This window comes from Heteronotia binoei, chromosome 17 (assembly GCF_032191835.1).
Source record: "Heteronotia binoei isolate CCM8104 ecotype False Entrance Well chromosome 17, APGP_CSIRO_Hbin_v1, whole genome shotgun sequence".
NCBI classification, from domain to species: domain Eukaryota; kingdom Metazoa; phylum Chordata; class Lepidosauria; order Squamata; family Gekkonidae; genus Heteronotia; species Heteronotia binoei.
Genome location: NC_083239.1, coordinates 43,071,385 through 43,091,747, shown reverse-complemented (window position 1 = coordinate 43,091,747; position 20,363 = coordinate 43,071,385). Strand labels below are relative to the sequence as shown.

General features: G+C 50.2%; 2 protein-coding genes across 2 annotated transcripts; one reads left to right on the top strand and one right to left on the bottom strand.

Moving 5' to 3' along the window:
* Positions 1-1,806: 1,806 nt before the first annotated feature.
* On the bottom strand, positions 1,807-5,091 carry LOC132585709 (interferon-inducible GTPase 5-like). The gene is made up of 2 exons (XM_060257580.1): positions 4,394-5,091; positions 1,807-2,995 (listed from the first exon to the last, which is right to left on the bottom strand). Exons 1-2 carry the CDS (start codon positions 5,083-5,085, stop codon positions 1,828-1,830), a joined length of 1,860 nt encoding a protein of 619 aa, XP_060113563.1. The 5' UTR covers positions 5,086-5,091; the 3' UTR covers positions 1,807-1,827.
* Positions 5,092-11,315: 6,224 nt separating this feature from the next.
* On the top strand, positions 11,316-18,221 carry LOC132585708 (interferon-inducible GTPase 5-like). Its single transcript, XM_060257578.1, has 2 exons — positions 11,316-11,939; positions 15,392-18,221. Exons 1-2 carry the CDS (start codon positions 11,347-11,349, stop codon positions 16,593-16,595), a joined length of 1,797 nt encoding a protein of 598 aa, XP_060113561.1. The 5' UTR covers positions 11,316-11,346; the 3' UTR covers positions 16,596-18,221.
* The last annotated feature ends 2,142 nt before the right edge of the window (positions 18,222-20,363 follow it).

The following is a 20,363-nucleotide window of genomic DNA, read 5'->3' as shown; positions in this document are numbered from 1 at the left end:
CTGACGGACTTCCATCAGCTTCTCCAAAATGTCAGAATTTCACTCAAGGCAGCTGGCGCTTTCTGTAAATTAAGGGTGCATTTTTTCCCCCCGCTTTGTAAGTTGTGCCCCAAAGAACACGGCTAGTCCTGTGCGTGCCGGAAGGATTTGAGTCTCTGTGAACGCTAATCTACCATGCTGCAAAGCAAACTTAAAACAAACCAACCTAAGGCAATTGTCGAAAGCAGATGAGGCAAGTTTTAAGTGCTCTCTCTCTCACTAGATAAACAGTAAAACTCGAGTGCTGATGCTTTCTGGAACTAACTTTGTCTTCCAGCAAGAATAGGACGAAAATCGTTCGCCAGAAAACGCTGCAATCACCTCTTTGCATGGCCTCGTTTCAGCAAATAAGCAAGGCTATTGAAACAAGAATGATCACATAAGCAGCAGGCCGCAGCTACGCCAGACATTCATGAGCTGGGCAAGAGAAAATGCATGTGGAATTCCTCACACTGTTTTCTCCAGGCGAGGGTTAACCAATGTGCAGAACTTCTGTCTACTGGGCTGAACGGAACTGCCGGTAAGAGGTGGACAAAGTGCTTCCTGCCATTGGGTGCATCCGGAGCTTTCTTTGTAGCAGGAACTCCTTTGCATATTAGGCCACCCCTCCTGATGTAGCCAATCCTCCAGGGCTCTTAGCACAGGGCCTGCTGTAAGCTCCAGGAGGATTGGCTACATCAGGGGTGTGTGGCCTAATATGCGAAGGAGGTTCTGCTACGAAAGAAAAGCCTTGGGTGAATCATTAAACAATACAGGGGCAGAAAGGGCATGTGGCATGTGGGTTGTACATCGCCTCTAAATGGCACCCATCGCTAGATAATTAGCCAGCAAAACACGGCTTTTAAGCGAAGTGAAGTCAGTGTTCCATGAGATGCTTCCTTGTAAGCAGGGCTTCGGCCTGCCATCTTGGGGCTACTTCTCACAAACAGCAGGATGAACTGGACCAGGAGGTGTATCGCTTCCGAGTGCAGTGTGGGTGGGGTTAAGCACACGTGCTTTGGCTGCTCCCTACAGAGGGACTGCCAGGGAAAAGGTTTCCAGCCCAGCTTTCTCACTGTGCTCTTGTTCTGTACACGCAGGGGACTTTTTCCAGTGGAGGAGCGTTCCTCTGAGCCTCCACCTGCAGTAAAAAGTGGCACGGCCCAGATACACTTTGAGAAAGCCCTTGGGCTCTTTTTCTCCATTCTGCCACCACGGGAATTGGAATCCAAAGATCCCCCCCTTTCTGCATTGTTGAGAACCAAGCCCCCCTAGTGTTTAAACCAGTTTGATTGGCCTTCAAAATCCCATTTTCATACCAACAAACTGGATCCTCTAGATCAGGGGTGGCCAACAGTAGCTCTCCAGATGTTTTTTGCCTACAACTCCCATCAGCCCTAGCCAGCATGGCTGATGGCTGGGGCTGATGGGAGTTGTAGGCAAAAAAACTTCTGGAGAGCTACCGTTGGCCACCCCTGTTCTAGATCTGTTCCATTAGCTGAGGAGCTTTCTTCCAGTGGAAGTAACCCTCCCCTGATAAAAAACACCCTTCTGAGTCTCTTGCTTTGCAGTGTTTCTTTCCACCAAAGGAAAACTTACTTCTGATGGATCAGATCTGTGTGATCCAACCCATGGAACGGCACTGCACTCGGAACCACGGGTCTTGTCTCATCTGAGTTTTTCCAAGAATGGTTCTGCTCCAGTTTCCGAAAACAGGTTTCATTAAGGCGGGGGGGGGGGGGCAGGTGGTCTGTTGCTACTGTTACTCAACCCCATTCCACCCCCGCCAAAAAAAATCCCAGCATAACTCTATTCTTCCACAAGCGCCGTGTAAAGCACCCGCTCTGCGTCCTCCGACAACTCCACCACGACTTGCTTCAGCATCCCGTAAGTGGACTCAAAGGAGATCTCGGGTTCCAGGTTAGTCCCCCGGCCCAGGTACGGCACGTAGCTCCACGCCCAGCTGGACAGCGAGACCGGCTTGGTGATGAGGCCCAGCACGTAGGTGGAGTCCAGCGGCTTGGCGAAGGGGCTCCGGACCTGCTCCTGGAGCCGCCGGAGCGTCTTGCCGGCGACCTTCGCGGTGACCTCCAGGGACTCCTCATTCAGGCCGAGGTCGATGCAGAAGCTGGCGATGTTGGTCACGAGGTTCTCGGCCACGTCCAGGTTGGGCTTCTCCAAGCAGCAGAGGCAGATCTGCAGGGCCTTGACCCACACGTCCTTCATCAGGACCTTGGACTTCCGCCTGACCAGTCGGGACAGGACGGTCGGGATGGCCCTGCTCAGAGCCTTCCTCTTTAGGTCTGGAGCGTCACGGCGCAGGGCTTCCTGGAGGAGGGGCAGATCGTAGCCTTCGGGCGTGAGGCTGGAGACCAGGAAGACCTGTGGGGAGACGATGCCGTCCTTCTTCAGGGCCTCCTTGCAGCTCTTCCGGACCTGTTCCTGCAGCTCTTCTTTAGGGACAGGTGGGCTCCCGGGCCGGGTCTCCGTGTCCACGTCTATCTTGCTCCTTACGAAGAAAGCCTCCTTCCCGGCTGTGGCGATGGCTCTGGCCAAGCAACTGTGGGCATGCTTGTAGCGCTCGGAGGCCACCAGGAGGAAGAAGTCGTAGCGGCTGAGGTCCAGGTGGCTCACATCCTCCTCAGTCACCCCAACTCCCGGCAGGTCCCAGAGGTACAGGTAGGGGACCGACGGAAGTGGGTAGACGGTGGCTTTCTTTGTGGTTCCGGTCACCCCGGTGGGGGCTGCACCTGACTCTCCAGCGGCCACGCCTCTCAGGGCGTTGACCAGCGAGGACTTCCCGCAGCCTGCTTCCCCTATCACAGCGACATCCAGACGGATCTGCGAAGGCTTTCCCAGGGCGTTGCAGATCACGGCTGGGACTTCCGCCAAGCTGCCGCTCTGGCAGATGTTATACAGCTCTTCCATCTTCTTCGGGCTCACAACTTTCAAGTCTTCCAGGTCCCCATCGTGGCTTCTAGGGAGAGAAGATGGAGAAGGAAGCAACAAAGAGCTTACTATCTCTTCAAGTCTTAGCCTAGGGCCAGAAACCAATAAGATCTGGCGCTGGGCAAGTCAGGGTGCCACCACTGAGAAGTCCCTACCTTATTCAACCACCCGCCTCACCTCTAACAAAAGAGAACCTGAGAAAGGACCTCTATGAAGATCTTAATTCTCAATGAAATTTGGGGGGAGGGGCTGTGTGACTCTGTAGAAGAGCCTCTGATTGGCATGCAGTTGGTCCCAGGTTCAATCCCTGGCATCTCCAGTTCAAAGGCTCAGGTCACAGGTGATGTGAAAGGTTTCTGCCTGAGACCCTGGAAAGTTACTGGCAGTCTGAGCAGACTATGATGGATCAGTGGTCTGATTTAGTATAAGGCAACTTTGTGCATTCATAAATATGGAGCAGAGGTTCATCAGTGGCTATTAGCCACAGTGTGTGTGTGTGTGTGTGTGTATATATATATATATATAAATATATATACATACACACACACATATACACACACACACATATATATTTTGGCCACTGTGTGACACAGAGCATTGGATTGGAAGGGCCACTGGCCTGATCCAACATGGCTTCTCTTATATTCTTATTTGTTAGGGAAGGGCTGTGGCTCACTGGCAGAGCATCTGCTTGGCATGCAGAAGGTCCCAGGTTCAGTCCCCAGCATCTCTGCTTAAAAGGACCAGGCAGGAGGTGATGGGAAAGACATCAGCCTGAGATCCTAGAAAGCCACTGCCAGTCTGATTAAGCAATACTAAACTTGATGGACCAAGGGGCTAATTCAGTTCAAGACAGCTTCACGTATATTAGGGGTGGCCAAACTTGCTTAACATAAGAGCCACATAGAATAAATGTCAGGTGTTTGAGAGCTGAAAGACGTGAATGTCAGATGTTTGAGAACAGGAAGGAAGGAAGGATAAATGTCAGATGTTTGAGAGCTGCAAGACATGAATGTCACATGTTTGAAGGAGGGAGGGAAAATAGTGGAGAAGGAAGAGAGAGGTGAAAAGAAAGCAACTTTAACTTTAAATACATTCTCTAAGCAGCTAGCTGGCTTGGCGAAGTGATTCAAAGAGACAAATGCCTTCTCCAAGCAGGCTGACGGGACAGTGGGGGTTTCAAGAGCCAAACAAGATGTGTGAAAGAGTCACATGTGGCTCCTGAGCCATTATTTGGCCACCCTGATCTTTATGTTCAAGTTACTTTGGGTATTTTGGTGAAAAACTTATCAAAATCCCAGAAGCCTTCATAGCACCAAGGTTCCCCCCTTCTTTCCTCCTTCCTCCCTCCCTCTTCCCTCCCTTCTTCTTTCTTTCTCTCCCTCCTTCCTCCTTCCCTCCCTCCTTCCTTCCCTCCCTCCTTCACCTCTTCAAGTTGAGCACCTCTCCTTCCAAGCTGTCCTCGAAGTGCCTGAACTCGTATTTCTCCAACTCCAGCCCTGACACCAGGAAGATCCTCTTGGTGTCCAGCCAGTTCTTGGCCAACGTCTCCTTCAGCTCCTTCTGGATCAGCCTCAGCTGCTCGTCGGGGTTGTATCTGAAGCGGAGCCGCCTTTCGGCAGTATGTAGATCCAGATCCACTTTGGTGCGCGCCAGGAAGAAGGTCTTTCCCTTCTGCTTGAAGGCCTTCATGACCTGCAGATGGGTGTCTCCCAGGCTTCCACTCACCACCACCACGAAGCAGCCGTACTGGTTCAGGTCGCCCAAGCGCTTGAGATATGCGGCCGGTTTCTCGGATGCTTCGAAGCCGGGGAGGTCGCACAGGACGAGGTTGGGGTAGGTGGGATGAATGTGCGCCGTTAGCTGTTTGGTGGGCTCCGGAGTCTCCCGGAAGTAGGCCCAGGGGTCCTTCACCTGGCGAGGTTTATCCAGCAGAGCCTGAATCAGGGTGCTCACCCCTGCCCCGCGCCCCCCCAAGACGCCCACCTTTATCTTGAGGGTGTTAACGCAGTCCACCAGTGCCTGGATCTGGGAGGCAGCGCCTGGGGCATTCTGGGCCTCATACTGGGCCTTGAGGTTTCTCAGCTGTGATTCATCCAACCAGGAAGAACTGGCCATGGTGAAAACTGCAAGGGGAATAAAGAAAGAGGATATTATGCAGCACCACGGAAAGGTGATAGACAGACGATAGATAGAGTGTGAGAGAGAGTGTATGTGTGACAGAGAAAGACAGAGTGTGTGTATGTGAGTGAGAGAGAAAGATATAGATAATAGTGTGTGTGTGATAGAGTGTGAGAGAAAGATAGTGTGCGTGTGTGAGAGAGAGAACAAGAGAAAGAGCAAGATGATAGATAATAGAGTGTGTGTGTGTGAGAGGGAAAGAAATATGATAGATAATAGTGTGTGTGTGAGAGAGAAAGCTGTGTGTGTGTGTGAAAGAGCAAAAGAGAGAGAGAAAGATGATACATAGATAATAGAGTGTGTGTGTGTACATAATAGTGTATGTGTGAGAGAGAGGGAAAGTAGATAATAGTGTGTGTGTGATAGAAAGAAAGATGATAAATAATGTGTGTGTGTGTATGAGTGATTGTGTGTGAGTGTGTGAGAGAGAGAGCATGTGTGTGAGTTCTCCATATGCCAGCTGAGGTCCAGTTGTTTATCAAGCCTTCTCTTCCCTCTTTTGTTGCCTGCTTTCCAGCTCAACTTCCTACATAATTGAGATTCTTTTTTTGCAGCACTCGAGAGAGGAAGTTATAGTGTGCATACTGGACCTGTTGCAATTCCTGCCCCTTGCTCTGCTAAAAAGCAGAATGTGGTAAATATCTGCAGCCGCGATAGGCCGGCCCTTCCATTGGGCAAATTAGGCATTTGCCTAGGGTGCCAGGCTGGGGAAGTGGAGCTGCTGAATTGGGTGCTTCCACCCCACCCGGTGCCCTAGGCAAACGCCCTGGCTTGCGTGCCGGCCAGCTGGCTTTGCTTCACCTCCCTTCCAATTCCGGAAGGCGAAGTGAAGCCACCTGGCCATTGCACCCTGGCTGGCTTCACTCAGAGAGGCAAAGGCAGCCATCTGCCTGGGTGCCCTCCCCACCTTACATCGCTGCAAGCCCCCCAGGGGGCGGAAGGGGGTGGGCAGCGAGGCGTGGCGCCGCAGAGGGGGTGGCGGGCAGCAGGCTTCCCTAGGGCACCGTGGGCCCCAGGGCAGGCCCTGGGAAACCAATGTGGTGTCATAGCTACAGTCCCAAACTAGGACACTGCGTGATGCAAGTTCAAATCCCCACTTCCACCATGGAAGCTTGCAGGGTGACCTTGGGTCAGTCACAAACTCTTACCTTGGCCTCCCTCACAGCGTCGTTACTGCTGGGAAACTGGAGGGAGGGGACGGTGAATGACCTTCTAAGCTGTTGTAGTCCCAACTGGAGAGGAAAGGAGGATATAAATAAATGCAAATACAGCTCTTCCCTAAGGGCTCAACACGATTCTGCAGCACTCCCCCCAAAGAGCCTAGGGTTGCCAGATCCTTCCTGGCCACCAACGGGAGATGGAGGGTAGGGTTCCCAAATCCAGGATGGGAAACTCAGGCCTGGAGATTTGGGGATGGAGCCTAGGGAAAGCAAGGACAACAGTGGGGCACAATCTCACAGAGTCCGCCCTCCAAAGCATCTGTCATTCCAGGGGATCCCCAGGTCTCACCTGGAGGCTGGCATCCCTAAAAGAGCTTCAGCAATCAACTCTTCCCAGAAACCCATGTCATTTCTTTTTAGAGCACCTACATATTTATTGGGCACTGAGACGGCTGGGTAGGTAAACGGCAACAAATCTGCTGTAGTTTTAAACTCTGTCAGCTGACTGGCATTTGGTCTGACCAGATGAAAAGGAGGGCTTTTTTTTTGTAGCAGGAGCTCCTTTGCATATTAGGCCACCCCCCCCCCCGTGTGGCCAGTCCTCCAAGAGCTTAAAGGGAGCTTCGTACGGGGCCTATTGTAAGCTCCAGGAGGATTGGCTACATCAGAGGGGTGTGGCCTAATAGTCAAAGCAGCTCCTGCTACAAAAAAAGCCCTGGGCTATAGGGAAGGGGGGATACATATGAACGTATGAAGCTGCCCTCTACTGAATCAGACCCTGGGTCCATCAAAATCAGTATTGTCTACTCAGACTGGCAGCGGCTCTCTAGGGTCTCAAGGTGAGGTTTTTCACGACTACTCGCCTGGACCCTTTTTAGTTGGAGATGCCGGGGATTGAACTTGGGACCTTGTGCTTACTGAGCAGATGCTCTACCACTGAGTCACCGCCCCTCCCCCTTAAATCTTAAAACCCGCCCTTTCTGGAGGAAGCAAAACCACCCAACAACACAGCTTCCCAGCTGTCTCCAAAAAGAACCCCAAACCCGGGCTACTATTTCCTCCTGCTGCGCTTGCATGTGAAATAAAACACTTTCCTTTTGTTCTGCCTCCACCTGAGAACCCAGCAGGGCCCAACCCCTTCTCCAAAAGTACCCAGGCTCTGTAAGCCCCTTTCCCCGCCCCACGGAGCTCTTGGCCCCCCGCCAGCCCCTCCGTCGCCCGGCCTTCCTCTTCCAGGCACCCTCTGTCTAGGGTTCCCAACTCCAAGCCGAGAAATTCCTGGAGACGTGGGGAAGGCAAGGTTCGGACAGGGGAGCTCCCACCCTCCAATCCAGGCCTTGAATTCAGCAAGAGCTCACGGAAGCACAGCTCCTGAATCTTTCTGAGGGTTCCCCCTCCTCCTCCCCCCCACCTTGTCCACTGAATAGTAGGCGCAGCTGCATAACAATCCCTGGATGAGCTCCACCACCTCTTTTTCTACAAAGCGACCCCTGCTCCAATCCATCCGTTTTTTCCCTCCAGCGGGGGAACCTGGAGATTTTCCAGGCCCCACCGGGAGGTTTGGCAACGCTACCTTGGCCCGGAGTGCGCGGGTGGCCGGTCCTTGGCGCGGGCGGATCCCCCCTTCCTGTCTTCCCCCCCGGGGTAGCGCGCAAGAGATGCGCCCCGACGAGCGCAACGGCGGGGGAGGGAACAGAAACCTATGGAGGGAGAAGGGAGGACGCGGCTCCTCCTCTTCCTCCGAAGCCGCCTCCTTTCTGACGTCTCCGGCGGCTGTCGGTGGTAAACAAAGCGGAGCGGCACCGGTAAGCTGGAGCCGGCGGGGGTCGCTGCGGGAGGGACCGAGGGGCGCGCGCCTGGCAGGGTCGAGCGCGGGGATCTCTCTGCTGCGCCCTGGAACCGGGCCGTCGGGGGTGGGGCGCGCAATCCTATTAGCAGAATGCCCCAATCGCCTGATTCCCTAATTGCCAGCGGCTGAATCTTGCTTAATCGGGTTAGGAGGAGAACGGCAGATCGCATCCGCCGACGTTTTCCCGACTTGCCCGGTGCTCAATGCAGGGAAATATCCATTTGCGGCTGTCTGTCTTTCTGTCAGCAAGGCCCAACCTGGCAAAGGACGCGCCTTGGACGCCAAGAGGTGAAATAGCGCAGGCCTTGAATTGCAGTGGTCTTTTTATTTTTTAGGATCGAATGTATTGAGAACAGGGCCGCTAGTCCCCCGTTTTGGGGATCCCCCGATTTGGAGACCCTTCCCCCGCTTCAGAGTCATCAGAAAGCGCGAGGTGATGGTGGCAATAAATTTTGAGCGCTCCATTATTCCCTGTGAAAATCGATTCCCATAGGGTATATTGGAAAATTGATCCGTGGGTATCTGGGGAGCTGTTTTTTGAGATAGAGGCTCCAAATTTTCAGCCTAGCATCTGGTGTCTCTCCTCAAAACACCCTCCAAGTTTCAAAAAGATTGGACCAGGGGGTCCAATTCTGTGAGCCCCCAAAGAAGGTGCCCCTATCCTTCATTATTCCAAATGGAGGGAAGGAACAAGGGTTTCTTGGGTGATGCTAAGAACAAGGGTTTCTTGGGTGATGCTGTTAGATGAAGTATTCATGTACACAAAAGCTTGCACCCAGAATTAAACACCGTTGGTCTTAAAGGCAGGACTTTTCTTGATAGCAGGAACTCCTTTGCATATTAGGCCGCACCCCCCTGATGTAGCCAATCCTCCAAGAGCTTACAGTAGACCCTGTACTAAGAGCCCTGTAAGCTCTTGGAGGATTGGCTACCTCAGGGGTGTGTGGCCTAATATGCAAAGGAGGGAGTTCCTGCTACAAAAAATGCCCTGCTTAAAGATATTGCTGGACTCAAAACTTTGTTGTCTTGCTTCAGACCAACACGGCTACCTACCTGAATCTGTCTGTTCCAGGGAGGAATGATAAACATTTGAGTCAGAGTTCCAAACTGGTAATATTGTCACGCGTTTGGGCTGTTATTAGAGTTCCCCGTTGTTGGCAGGAACAGCCGTGACCTTGGAGGTGTTACTTTCTGCTGAGGCTGATGAATCTGCCTCTGGGAGGGAAATGGTGTTCATTACTATTTGTCAAGAAAGCCCACATAACAAAGAATTCGTGATTACCTGGAGTTCTTCCTGTTCGCCTAGCCCTTGGCTGAACAATTTAATCTCTGAAAAGCTCTTGTAGCTGTCGTGGTGCAAAAGCCAATTTTGCTGAATTATGGGCCCCCGTTTTGCTGATTTGTCGTGTCAGTCCTTTTCAATTATGCCTTCTTAGTATTCAGTTAACATGACACAATGATATTAAGGCTGGCCTGTGGCTCCACATTTAGGAACAAAATATCACTAATAATTCCCCTGCATTTCCCTCCCCCCCTCCCTTCTTTATTCAATCAAAACTTGAATCTTGGATGCTGGAGTAAATGGAACGTTTTGTATAATTGGCTTGCTTGGGTTGAGTTAGACTTTATTGCCGGCTAGCCAAACAAGAAACATCTCTCTGGAGCATGATTGTGTAAGGGCCAGGTGATGAGAAAGTGCAATTCAAGGAGATGAGTAGGAGGAAACTGTTCAACCCCTTTTAAAAGGCAGCCGGTGGCCAAATTAAACTGGACTCCAGTGACACTTTAGACCAGAGACGTTGAACTCATTTTTATGAGGGCCAGATCCAACATAAACATGATCTTGTTGGGCCTGGCCATGAGCATCGTAAAATGTAATGCCAGGTAGCGGAGATATAAACTTTATAAAGGACGCAAACACATAGATTTTAAAAACTTAAAATAAAACATGCTTAAAACATTAGCACTCGTTGGTCTTAAAGGTGCCTTCTTTGTATCTCCGTTAGCTGAGGCTCCTCCCTTGAGGAGGAAAGGAGGGAGGAATGGCTTGCTTTGCCAGGCTCTCTCAATCGTGCAGTAGAGCTACTGAGCCAAGCCTTTCTTCCTTGGCTAAAGCTCCCCCCCCATCCCGCCCAGTCCTCTGGGGAAGGTGGGAAAGAGCCACAGCTTCCTTTACCCAGTTCCCTGGATCCCATGGCAGAAATACAAAGAAAGCACCCTTAAGATCAATGAGTGCTAATATTTTAAACGTTTTAAGTTTTTTGTAAAAAAAAAAACCCTTTAATTATGTTTGTGTCCTTTATAAAGTTTATATCTCTGCTACCTAATCTAAAATAGGAACACACACGGGCTCAGCCAGACATGACCCGGCCCGACAAGGCCTCATTTATGTTAGATCTGGCCCTCATAACAAATGAGTTTGACACCCCTGCCTTATGGGAACCTGACTCCATAGGATATAGTGGAATTCCCAGCAGACATCCCCCCCCCCCCCACATTTTCTGATAACCATGAAGTGGGGGGAGGGCCTCCAAACTGGGGGATCACCTGCCCCCCACTGGGAATTGGCAACCCTAGTTTGAACAGATAGCACTTTAGGGTTTGTAGAATCTTTCGGGCTCAAGTGCCGTGTCCTACTGGAGAAAGTTTTCCTTCCAGACGTTTCGTTCTTGGCTGCGGAGAACATCCTCAGTGGCGTTGCAGACGGAGCAGGTGCTCTGACCTTCTTGGCTGCTGTGCATTGCAGCCAAGAAGGTCAGAGCGCCTGCTCCGGCTGCAAAGCCACTGAGGATGTTCTCCACAGCTGAGAACGAAACGTCTGGAAGAAAAACTTTCTCCAGTAGGACACGGCACTTGATCCCGAAAGATTCTACAAACCCTAATGATGTCACCAGCCGTGAAAACCTGAAATCTTAGATAGCACTTTGTTTGCTCTAGATGGGGGCAGGAGCAGATATGTGTCTTGTCTTCAGTAGCAAGCAGAGAAGTTAGTAGGAAGTATTAGGCCGATGTGTTCTTGGCTGGAGGCTAGCTAGTTCCATTTTGGCAGCCGGCCTGCATGAGAGAAATTTGGCGTAAAATATAATCTGGCAAAGTGTTTGATGCTAGCCTCTGGGCTTGTGCTTCATGGTTTCCCTTGTCTTCTGTTTCCCCAGAATCTTTCGGGGAACCCCTTCTCCTGCCTCCAGAATGCCTCTCAGGACCCCCCAGAGCTCCGCCCCGGCTTCTCCTGAGCAAGGGGACGTCTCCGTGGTCCTCATCGGCAAGCCCGGGGTGGGCAAGTCGGCCTTCGTTAACGCGGTGCGAGGGATGACGGAAGGAGATGTTGGATCTGCACCTGTGGGGGCCCCGCCAAAACTGGGGGGTCCTGTCATGTACCCCGATCCCTCCCACCCCAACTTGCTGATATGGGAACTGGAATTGGAGGGTGAAGGACAAGCTGAGCGGTGGCTGGGGGAGGCGGACGTGTTCATCATGGCGACGGACGGCAAGTTCGATGAGGTCCACGCCCGCCTCACCAGGGAGGTCCGAGCGACCGGCAAGAAAGTCTATTTTGCCCGGACCAAGGCTGACCTGGAGGTGCACACCCTCAAGCGGCTGATGGGCGAGCGCTACGACCGGTCGGAGGTCCTCAGAGCCCTGCGGGGCGTCTGCGCTGAGTCGCTGGGGGCCCATGGCCTCGGGGAGCCCTTTGTTTTCCTCATCTCTGCCTTCGAGCCTGATGCGCTGGACTGCCCCCAACTGCGAGAAGCACTGCTGAAAGATGTACAGTTGTACGAGAGGTCAGTAAAATGGCTTGGCTGCCGCAGGAACCGCCGGCTTTGTGAGGCCTGATTTTGGGGGGAAAAAGGACGGGACTAGGATAAGGATAAAGAGATCCGAGTTTGTATCTGCACCTGCTTTGGTTCTAGTTACAATCAGACCTTATCTTTGGCAGGAGCTCACAGCAGTGCAGTTCCAGAACCTCTACATTTTGTTGTGCTCTTTCTCCCCCCTCCCCCCCCAGTACTTGCTTCTGGGCTCCACTGTTCAAACCCCTTGCAAGAATTTTGCTGAACTCTAAGATTTGACAAACCTTCTCATATTTTTCTCCCACAAAAAATGGGAAAATAACCAAACCGAGCAGACAGATGGAAATCTTCCTCATGCCACTCCTGTGGCCACACAGGAGAAAGTCACTTAAAACATATGATGGGAGTAAGGTTTTATTGTGACAATTATAATTCAAGAAGCATTTGAAGGTAGATGCTGAGCTGATATAATTTAGTACACCTTCTGGTGATATCAGGGGTGGGTGGCATGTGCTAATGAGCTCCGGCACCTCTTTTTCTACGCAATGACCCCTGGTTGCAAGCCTGTGGGTGGGGGGAGGGAAGCAGGTTCGGATCAAACAGAACCACACACAAGAGTGAAGCTCTGTCTTTCTTCCTGCACGGCTTTGGTCTGAGTTGGAGCCATCGTGTGGCTCTCTTTATGGTTTCCAACGCTGGGATGGGAAATTCCTGGAGATTTGGCAGGATTCATTTTTTTTACAAAAAATTACGTCATTCATATTCTGCCCTTCTCACTTGGACTCAAAACAGATCACACAGAATGAGTCAAGACAATCAACAGGATGGGGTATTCAGTAAGCCATACAGTAGGCTTAAGGCTGTAGAACCAATCCGAAATCTAAAAACGACATGGACATAATCAGGGCTTTTTTTGTAGCAGGAGCTCCTTTGCATATTAGGCCACACCCCCCTATTGTAGCCAATCCTCCAAGAGCTTACAGGGCTTTTAGTACAGGGCCTACTGTAAGCTGCAGGAGGATTGGCTACATCAGGGGTTTGTGGCCTAATATGCAAAGGAGGCTCTGCTACGCAAAATACCCTACTTATAGAATCATAGAGTTGGGAGGGACCTCCAGGGATTGGATTAGGTGTGATATGCAGAGAGGTAGTAGCATGGAGAAATCAGCATCGGTAATGAGACAGGAAACCTAGATCTCAGTTAAGTCCAGCTGGATGCATGCTCTTGAGCTTCATTATCAGTTGCAATTCATTTTGAGCCTGAGGGGGGGTAAAAGTGCCTCCTCCCAAGGCAAACAGTGTCCGCTGCAAAGGAGCTATTCAGGACAGTGCTCATATTACAGCCATTTGTGCCGATCTGGATCAACAACATTTTTTACATAGTTATTATGACGCAATGCCAGCTGAAAAGTATCCCCTTCGGAGATTGCTCAGGGTTGTTTTTCTGTAACAGCCAAGTTTGCAGAATCACCAAAGTCCACTTTCCTGAAGCTACTGGGTTAGATCCTGTGATCTCCTTCCCATAAGTCTTCTGTCAGCAGAGGAAGACTTCTTTCAACAAAGAAAGACCTTTCTCAAATAGAAGAAGCTTCTCTCTCTCAAAAAAAGTCATTCTCAGTTGGAGGAAATCTTTCTTGAAGGAAATCCTGGTAGTTTCCTTCTCAGAAGAGATTCTCAGGATCCAACCCCTCTTTATTAACATTAAAGGTGGAATTCTAGCAGAAACTCCTTTGCATATTAGACCACACACCCCTGGTGTAGCCAATCCTCCAAGAGCTTACTAAAAAAGCCTTATAAGCTCTTGAAGGACTGACTACATCAGGGGGGTGTGGCCTAATATGCAAAGGAGCTCCTGCTAGAATTCCACCCCTGACTAACATCACAATTATTCAATTCTGTCACTGTAGTACTTGATGCAGCCACTGATGTCGGGGTGGAAATTGCTATATTCTCCTCTGGAAAATTTTCTGTCTCATGTATGTAAATACATATGAACATACGAAGCTGCCTTCTACTGAATCAGACCCTTGGTCCATCAAAGTCAGTGTTGTCTACTCAGACTGGCAGCGGCTCTCCAGGGTCTCAAGCTGAGATTTTTCACACCAATTTGCCTGGACCCTTTTTTGGAGATGCCAGGGATTGAACCTGGGGCCTTCTGCTTACCAGGCAGATGCTCTACCACTGAGCTACCGTCCCTCCCCAATACATTTGTTTATCTGAAGGTATGAAGCTGCCTTACACTGAATCAGACCAAAGCAGGAGTCAAGGAGCCCCTTTAAGACCAACAAACTTTTTTTTTCAGAATGTAAGCTTTCGTGTGCATGCACACTTCTTCAGATGAAGAATATTCTGAATAAAACTTTGTCTGTCTTAAAGGTGCTACTTGACTCCTGCTTTGTTCTACTGCTTCAGGCCAACACGGCTGCCCACCTGGATCTAACTGAATCAGACTGTTGGTCTGTAAAAATCAGTATTGTCTATTCAGACTGGCAGTGACTCTCTGGGGCTCAGGCTGAGGTCTTTCACGTCACCTGTGACCTGGTCTTTTCCTCTGGAGATGCTGGGGATTGAACCTGGGTGGAACCTTCTGCATGTCGAGCAGAGACTCTACTGCTGAGCCATGGCTCCTTTGTCTCTAGTTGTCAGGGCTCTTGCGTTACAAACGGCATGTTATATGGGCTAGATGGAGACTATAAAACATGGAGAAACCCCGATGGCTTTTTTGCGGATGGTCCAGGTTTGTACATGGTGGATATATATGTATTATTGTTTATTAAATTTATGATTCACCTAATTCCTGCTACTGCAGCTCTGGACGATAATGCAAACGTCAGAGTCATTAAAACAGGATATATAAATAGTACAATACGCAAATCTTAAGAAGTCAGATGGTGAGTTATAATTCTTATTGTGGACTGCTGACCTCCTTGCAAGTAGGGGGGGGGGGAGAGGAACAAGTAAGTTTGGAGAGTAAAGGGGGAGGGGGGTGCCAGCCAATTTAGAAACCATCACTACTCTCAACCAAAAGCCAAAAATATACATCCTTTTGCTGATGTTTTAAAAATTTCTATATTATTTACTTAAATTTGAATTGTCAGACCCACATCAAGAAGAAGAAGACTGCAGATTTATTCTCCGCTCTTCTCTCTGAATCAGAGTCTCAGAGCAGCTTACAATCTCTTGTATCTTCTCCCCCCTCTGAGGGGCTGAGAGAGCTCTCACAGAAACTGCCCTTTCAAGGACAACTCCTGCGATTGCTATGGCTGACCCAAGGCCATTCTAGCAGGTGCAAGTGGAGGAGCAGGGTATCAAACTCGGTCCTCCCAGATCAGAGTCCACTCACTTAACCACTACACCAAACTGGCTCTCACTGAATGTGGCCGTGTGATATCTTTCCTGGCCTACTCCACTCTTTATTCCCACTCCATTCTTTCTTCCCACAGGGTCCTGAAACCTGCTCGTCTCGGTTTTGAATTGATCTCCGAGAAGGAGATTGCTGAGATCCAGGAGGCCTATGAGTTGGGAGGTCTTTCTGAGGTGGTGATGCGTATCCAGTGCAGCCTGGAGACCATCTGGAATGCCCAGCTCGATATCGCCATCACTGGAGAGTCCGGTGCTGGCAAATCCACATTTGTCAATGCCTTGAGGGGCTTGGGTGATGAGGATGAGGGAGCAGCTGCGGCAGGTGTGACCGAGACCACAACCCAACCCACGCCCTACTCCTACCCTGGTTACCCCAACGTCATCCTCTGGGACCTCCCAGGCATCGGCACACCCAACTTCCAAGCGGATCACTACTTGGAAGCCGTGGAGTTCTCTCGTTACGATTTCTTTATCATCCTGGCCTCAGAGAGGTTTAAGGAGAACCACATCCGTTTGGCCCAAGCCATTGTAGGAGCGGGAAAGAAGTTCTACTTCGTGCGCACTAAGGTGGACAACGATTTGGAGTCCATGGCAAGGAGGAAGAACCCGCCCACCGAAGAGGAAATTTTGGAGGAGATCAGGAACGACTGTCTTGAGAAGCTAGCCAAGGCCGGGCTTGGAGACACCAAGGTCTTCCTGCTCAGTAGCTTCGAGATCAACAAGTTTGACTTCCAAACCTTCGAGGAAACTTTGGAGCAAGAACTGCCAAGCCACAAACGCCATGCTTTCCTGTTGTCCCTGCCCAATGTCTCCATGGCGATCATTGAGAAGAAGAGACAGCTCCTTCACCAGGAGGTTTGGAAGGTCGCCTTGGTCTCCTGCTTGGTAGCTGCCGTCCCCTTGCCAGGCTTGGCCTTCACCTGCGACGTCTCCATTTTGCTGAGGAAGCTCTCCACCTACCGCCAGGACTTTGGCTTAGATGCGGCATCCTTGACGCGGCTGGCGGAGCGCTCGGGGAAACCCTTGGAGGTTCTGCGGGCTGAAATACATAGCACTCTTGGCCGCACCATCAACAGGGATGTTGTGGTGGGGTTGTTAGGGAAGGCCACAGGCACGGGCTTGATGGTAGCTGAGTTCCTTCTCCACCGTATCCCTCTTTATGGAGCCCTGGCTTCGGGGAGTCTTTCTTTCCACTCTACCTACTCCATGTTGAACCACTGCTTGGAAGAGCTAGCTAGTGATTCCCAGCGGGTTCTCCTGAAGGCCTTTGACAGTGAAGTCTGAGGCAGCTAGACTAAGCTGACCCTCCTCAAGACCCTTTGCAAATGTTCCCCAGCTTAGCATAATCTCAGCTGACCACCATGTCACTGCTTGAGGAATCCATGAGGAATCCATACCCTGGCTGTAGCGCATTACCGGAGTGAACGAAGCCATCATCCAGAAAGTTGTGGATGGCAACTGTCTACATGCAGTTTCCTTTCTAGTAAATGGACTGGAAGGTTCCTCAGAATTCCCTCTAGCGTGTTGACAATAAAGGAGGAAAAGAAGAAGAAGATCCCCTGACTATAGTTCCCTTCCCTGGTGAAGATGCTCACTCACTGGACCATCAGCTATTTGGCTGTTTATGAGCCTTTTGTAAACTGTCTGCTTGAGTCCAAAAGGTGTTTTGGACTCTATGGCTTCTTAGAATGTAGAAGATAGTTATATGCATTGCACGGAGGCTGTTTGTGTTTTGCTCTATTTATTTATTAAAATGTGTCACACCTTGAGGCCCACGAGCCTGGTGTTGATATTGGAGAAGTGATCTGAGCCTCTCCACGATGCCCCTTGCTTTCTCTTATCGTGTGCCTCCTTCCTCTTCCCCCATTCCTTCCCTTCTGCAGTGCTCTGCCTGCCATTTATTTTGGGTAGGGGCAAAGGCGGCTTGCTATAGAATCCACATTACTGATCTTTTGCTTTTGTGGAGGACTGCAGTGGCCACGAGAGAGGGGAGAATGCCACTCCAGTGTTCCCCCAACATGTCTGGATAACAAGCTGCCTTGGTGGGTGTTGAGTCAGTGGGCCAGCTCAGTTTCATATGTATATCCTGGTATCTCTGGTTTGAGGTTCTCAAGCAGCTGCGGTGGGAAAAGCCCCTCTCTGCCTGAGACTGTGCAGAAGAGATAGTGTCAGGCGCTATGTGCCAACAGTCCACTTTTCCCATATTTCTGCTGCTGTTCAGCATTTCTGGTGATTTTAGGCTGCTCTGGGCCCATAACCTGCTGTTCCAAATCACTGCTTCAGGCCATTTAAGTGCAAATGTAAAAAAAGAAAAAAGAAAAGAGAACATGGTATTTTAAAATCCTGTCCCCGGAGCAATTAGTCTTTGCCTGAATGAAAAGCCCTGTACAACTCCTCCTTCCAGAGGGGCTGCTAAATCTTAAACTATGGAAGGAGAAAGTGACTGTTAAATTCAAGTCCAATGACACCTTAGAGACCAACAATTTTGTAAGTCAAAGCTCCCTTCATCTTAGAGCTTTGACTCTTGAAAGTTTATATCCTGAAAAAATAGTGGAGCTCTAAGGTGTCATTGCACTTGAATCTAGCAGTTCTACTGAAAAACCAACATAGCTACCTTCTGAAACTTAGCTGTGTACTTCTGCTTGCAATGCTTTGGGGTGCCACTAGAGGGCAGAGTGCTGCATTTTATTTGATGGGGGAAAACATGGCAAGAAGTCTTCAGAAATGCAGGTGTTGCAAGCTGGTGCGTCGTGGCAGTTGAAATGGGGACAGAAGTGTGAGTGTGTGCAAAAATGCAGGCCAAGGAAATGATCCAATCCCACCCATTTCTAAAGATGCATACCTTCCCTCCGTCATTCCCATCCGTGATGTAATCCTGCCTTTGTTAATAAAGAGACTTGTTATGGAGAAGCCCTTTGGTTTCATTCACAAAGATCTGTGCCATCTCTCCTCTATTACGGGGCAGGGTAGGAGCTGTGGAGCCAAAAGGGGTGTGGTGGGAGAAAGAGGGTGTGGAGGCAAAGCAGGATAAGGGAAGCAGAATAGAGGAACTTAAGTGCTTCTTTGCCTGTCCCAAAGAGCATGTGTAGTCTCATTTCTGTGCTGGAGGAACTTTGCAGGAGAAAACCTACTCAAAATGCTTGGGGCCAAGGAGGTCTCTTTTATACCCTAAATCAGGGGTGGCCAGACTGTGGCTCAGGAATCACATGTAGCTCTTCACACATATTGTGTGACTCTTGAAGCCCTCACTGCACTGTTGACTAGCTTGGAAGGAGGCATTTGTCTCTTTAAATCATTCCTCTGCACCAAGCCTGCCTGCCTTCCTTGCTTCCTTCCTTCCTTCCTTCCTTCCTTCCTTCCTTCCTTCCTTCCTTCCTTCCTTCCTTCCTTCCTTCCTTCCTTCCTTCCTTCCTTCCTTCCTTCCTTCCTTCCTTCCTTCCTTCTCTCAGACATCTCTGATGTTCATGTCTTGTGGCTCTCAAACTTCTGATGTTTATTCTGTGTGGTTCTTACGTTAAGCTAAACTGATGCCTTTTCTGCCAGTGGGTGGGAAGCTGAAATTTGAAGTACTTTAGTTACTTAAAGTGGGGATAGTAACAAAGCAGGAGATGAGTTTAACCTACTGATTAAGGACTTGATTAAGTTACTGGGCACGTTTCCCTGGTGAAGTATATCCCAGGATCTCAGGCAGAGTTTTTTTCACTTCACTTCCTACCTGATCCTTTTGACTGGAAATGGTGGGGATTGATCTGGGACCTTCTGCCAGCTAAGCTGATGCTGTATGTGGTGAAAGGATATCCTCAAGTGGAGCAGAGGGCTGCACTCCTAAACACATAAAAACACACACAAAGCTGAATCAGGCCATTGGTCTGCCAAGGTTAGGATCATCCATTCAGACTGGCAGCGGCTCTCCGAAGCAGACAGCACCCTTTCACATCACTTCCTACCTGATCCTTTTGACTGGAGGTGCTGTGGATTGAACCTGGGACTCTCTGCATGCCAAGCAGATACTCCGCCACTGAGCTGCAGCCCCGCCCCTCTTGTCTGGCAAACACCAGTCCTTCATTTTGGTCTGGGTGTAAGAGCACCCAGAGAGCCGGAGAATTAGCTCTCTATTAGGGTGTGACAGCTTTCCCATGGGAACTTGGCTGCCTCACCAGGAGTTGTACCACACTGCAAGCTGTCCAATCGTAATTCACTGATTTGATATAGGATGGGGTCACTATGTCTCTGGCTGCATTGACCCCTGGAATGAAGGGGGCTCTGGGAAACTTGGTTCTTGGCCAGGAGGGGGCTTGCTGTAACATACTGGGTTCAGATCTGGCAGTGGGTTTGGAAGGATCTCCTGGTGACAGCTGAAGAACTGGGAAAGGGAGATTTGCTGTTCAATCCAGGAGAGTCTAGATCAGGGGTGGCCAAACTGTGACTTGGGAGCCACATATGGCTATTTCACACTTGTGTGGCTCTCAAAGCCCTCATCGGCTGGCTCTTTAAACCATTTCTCCAAACGAAGCCAGTTGGCGGCAATTAAAGTTAAAGTTGCTTTCTTTCCACCTCTCTCCCTCCCCAATCTATTTGCCTGCCTGCCTGCCTTCCTTCCTTCTGGCTCTCAGACAGCGGCTCTTAGGTTAAGCAAGATTGGCCACCCATGGTCTAGATCAGGGATGCCAAATTCATTTGTTATGAGAGCCGGATCTGACATAAATGAGACCTTGTAGGGCTGGGCGATGTGTGTCATAAGATGTAATGCCAGGTAGCAGAGATATAAACTTTATGTGATGCAGAAGGAATTAAGAGAGAGGGGAATGGAAGCAAACCTGCTTGCGGGCCTGATAGGAGACCCCCAAGGGCCTGATTCGGCCCCTGGGCCGCATGTTTGAAACCCCTGGTCTAGATGTTAGCAAGCTGGGACAAGATTCCAAAAAGGGTCCCATAGTCAGTTTTGTAGAAAAATAGGTGGTGGAGCTCATCCAGGGATTGTTATGCAGCTGTACCTACTATTCAACAGGCAAGGTGGGAAGGAGGAGGGGGAACCCTCAGAAAGGTTCAGGA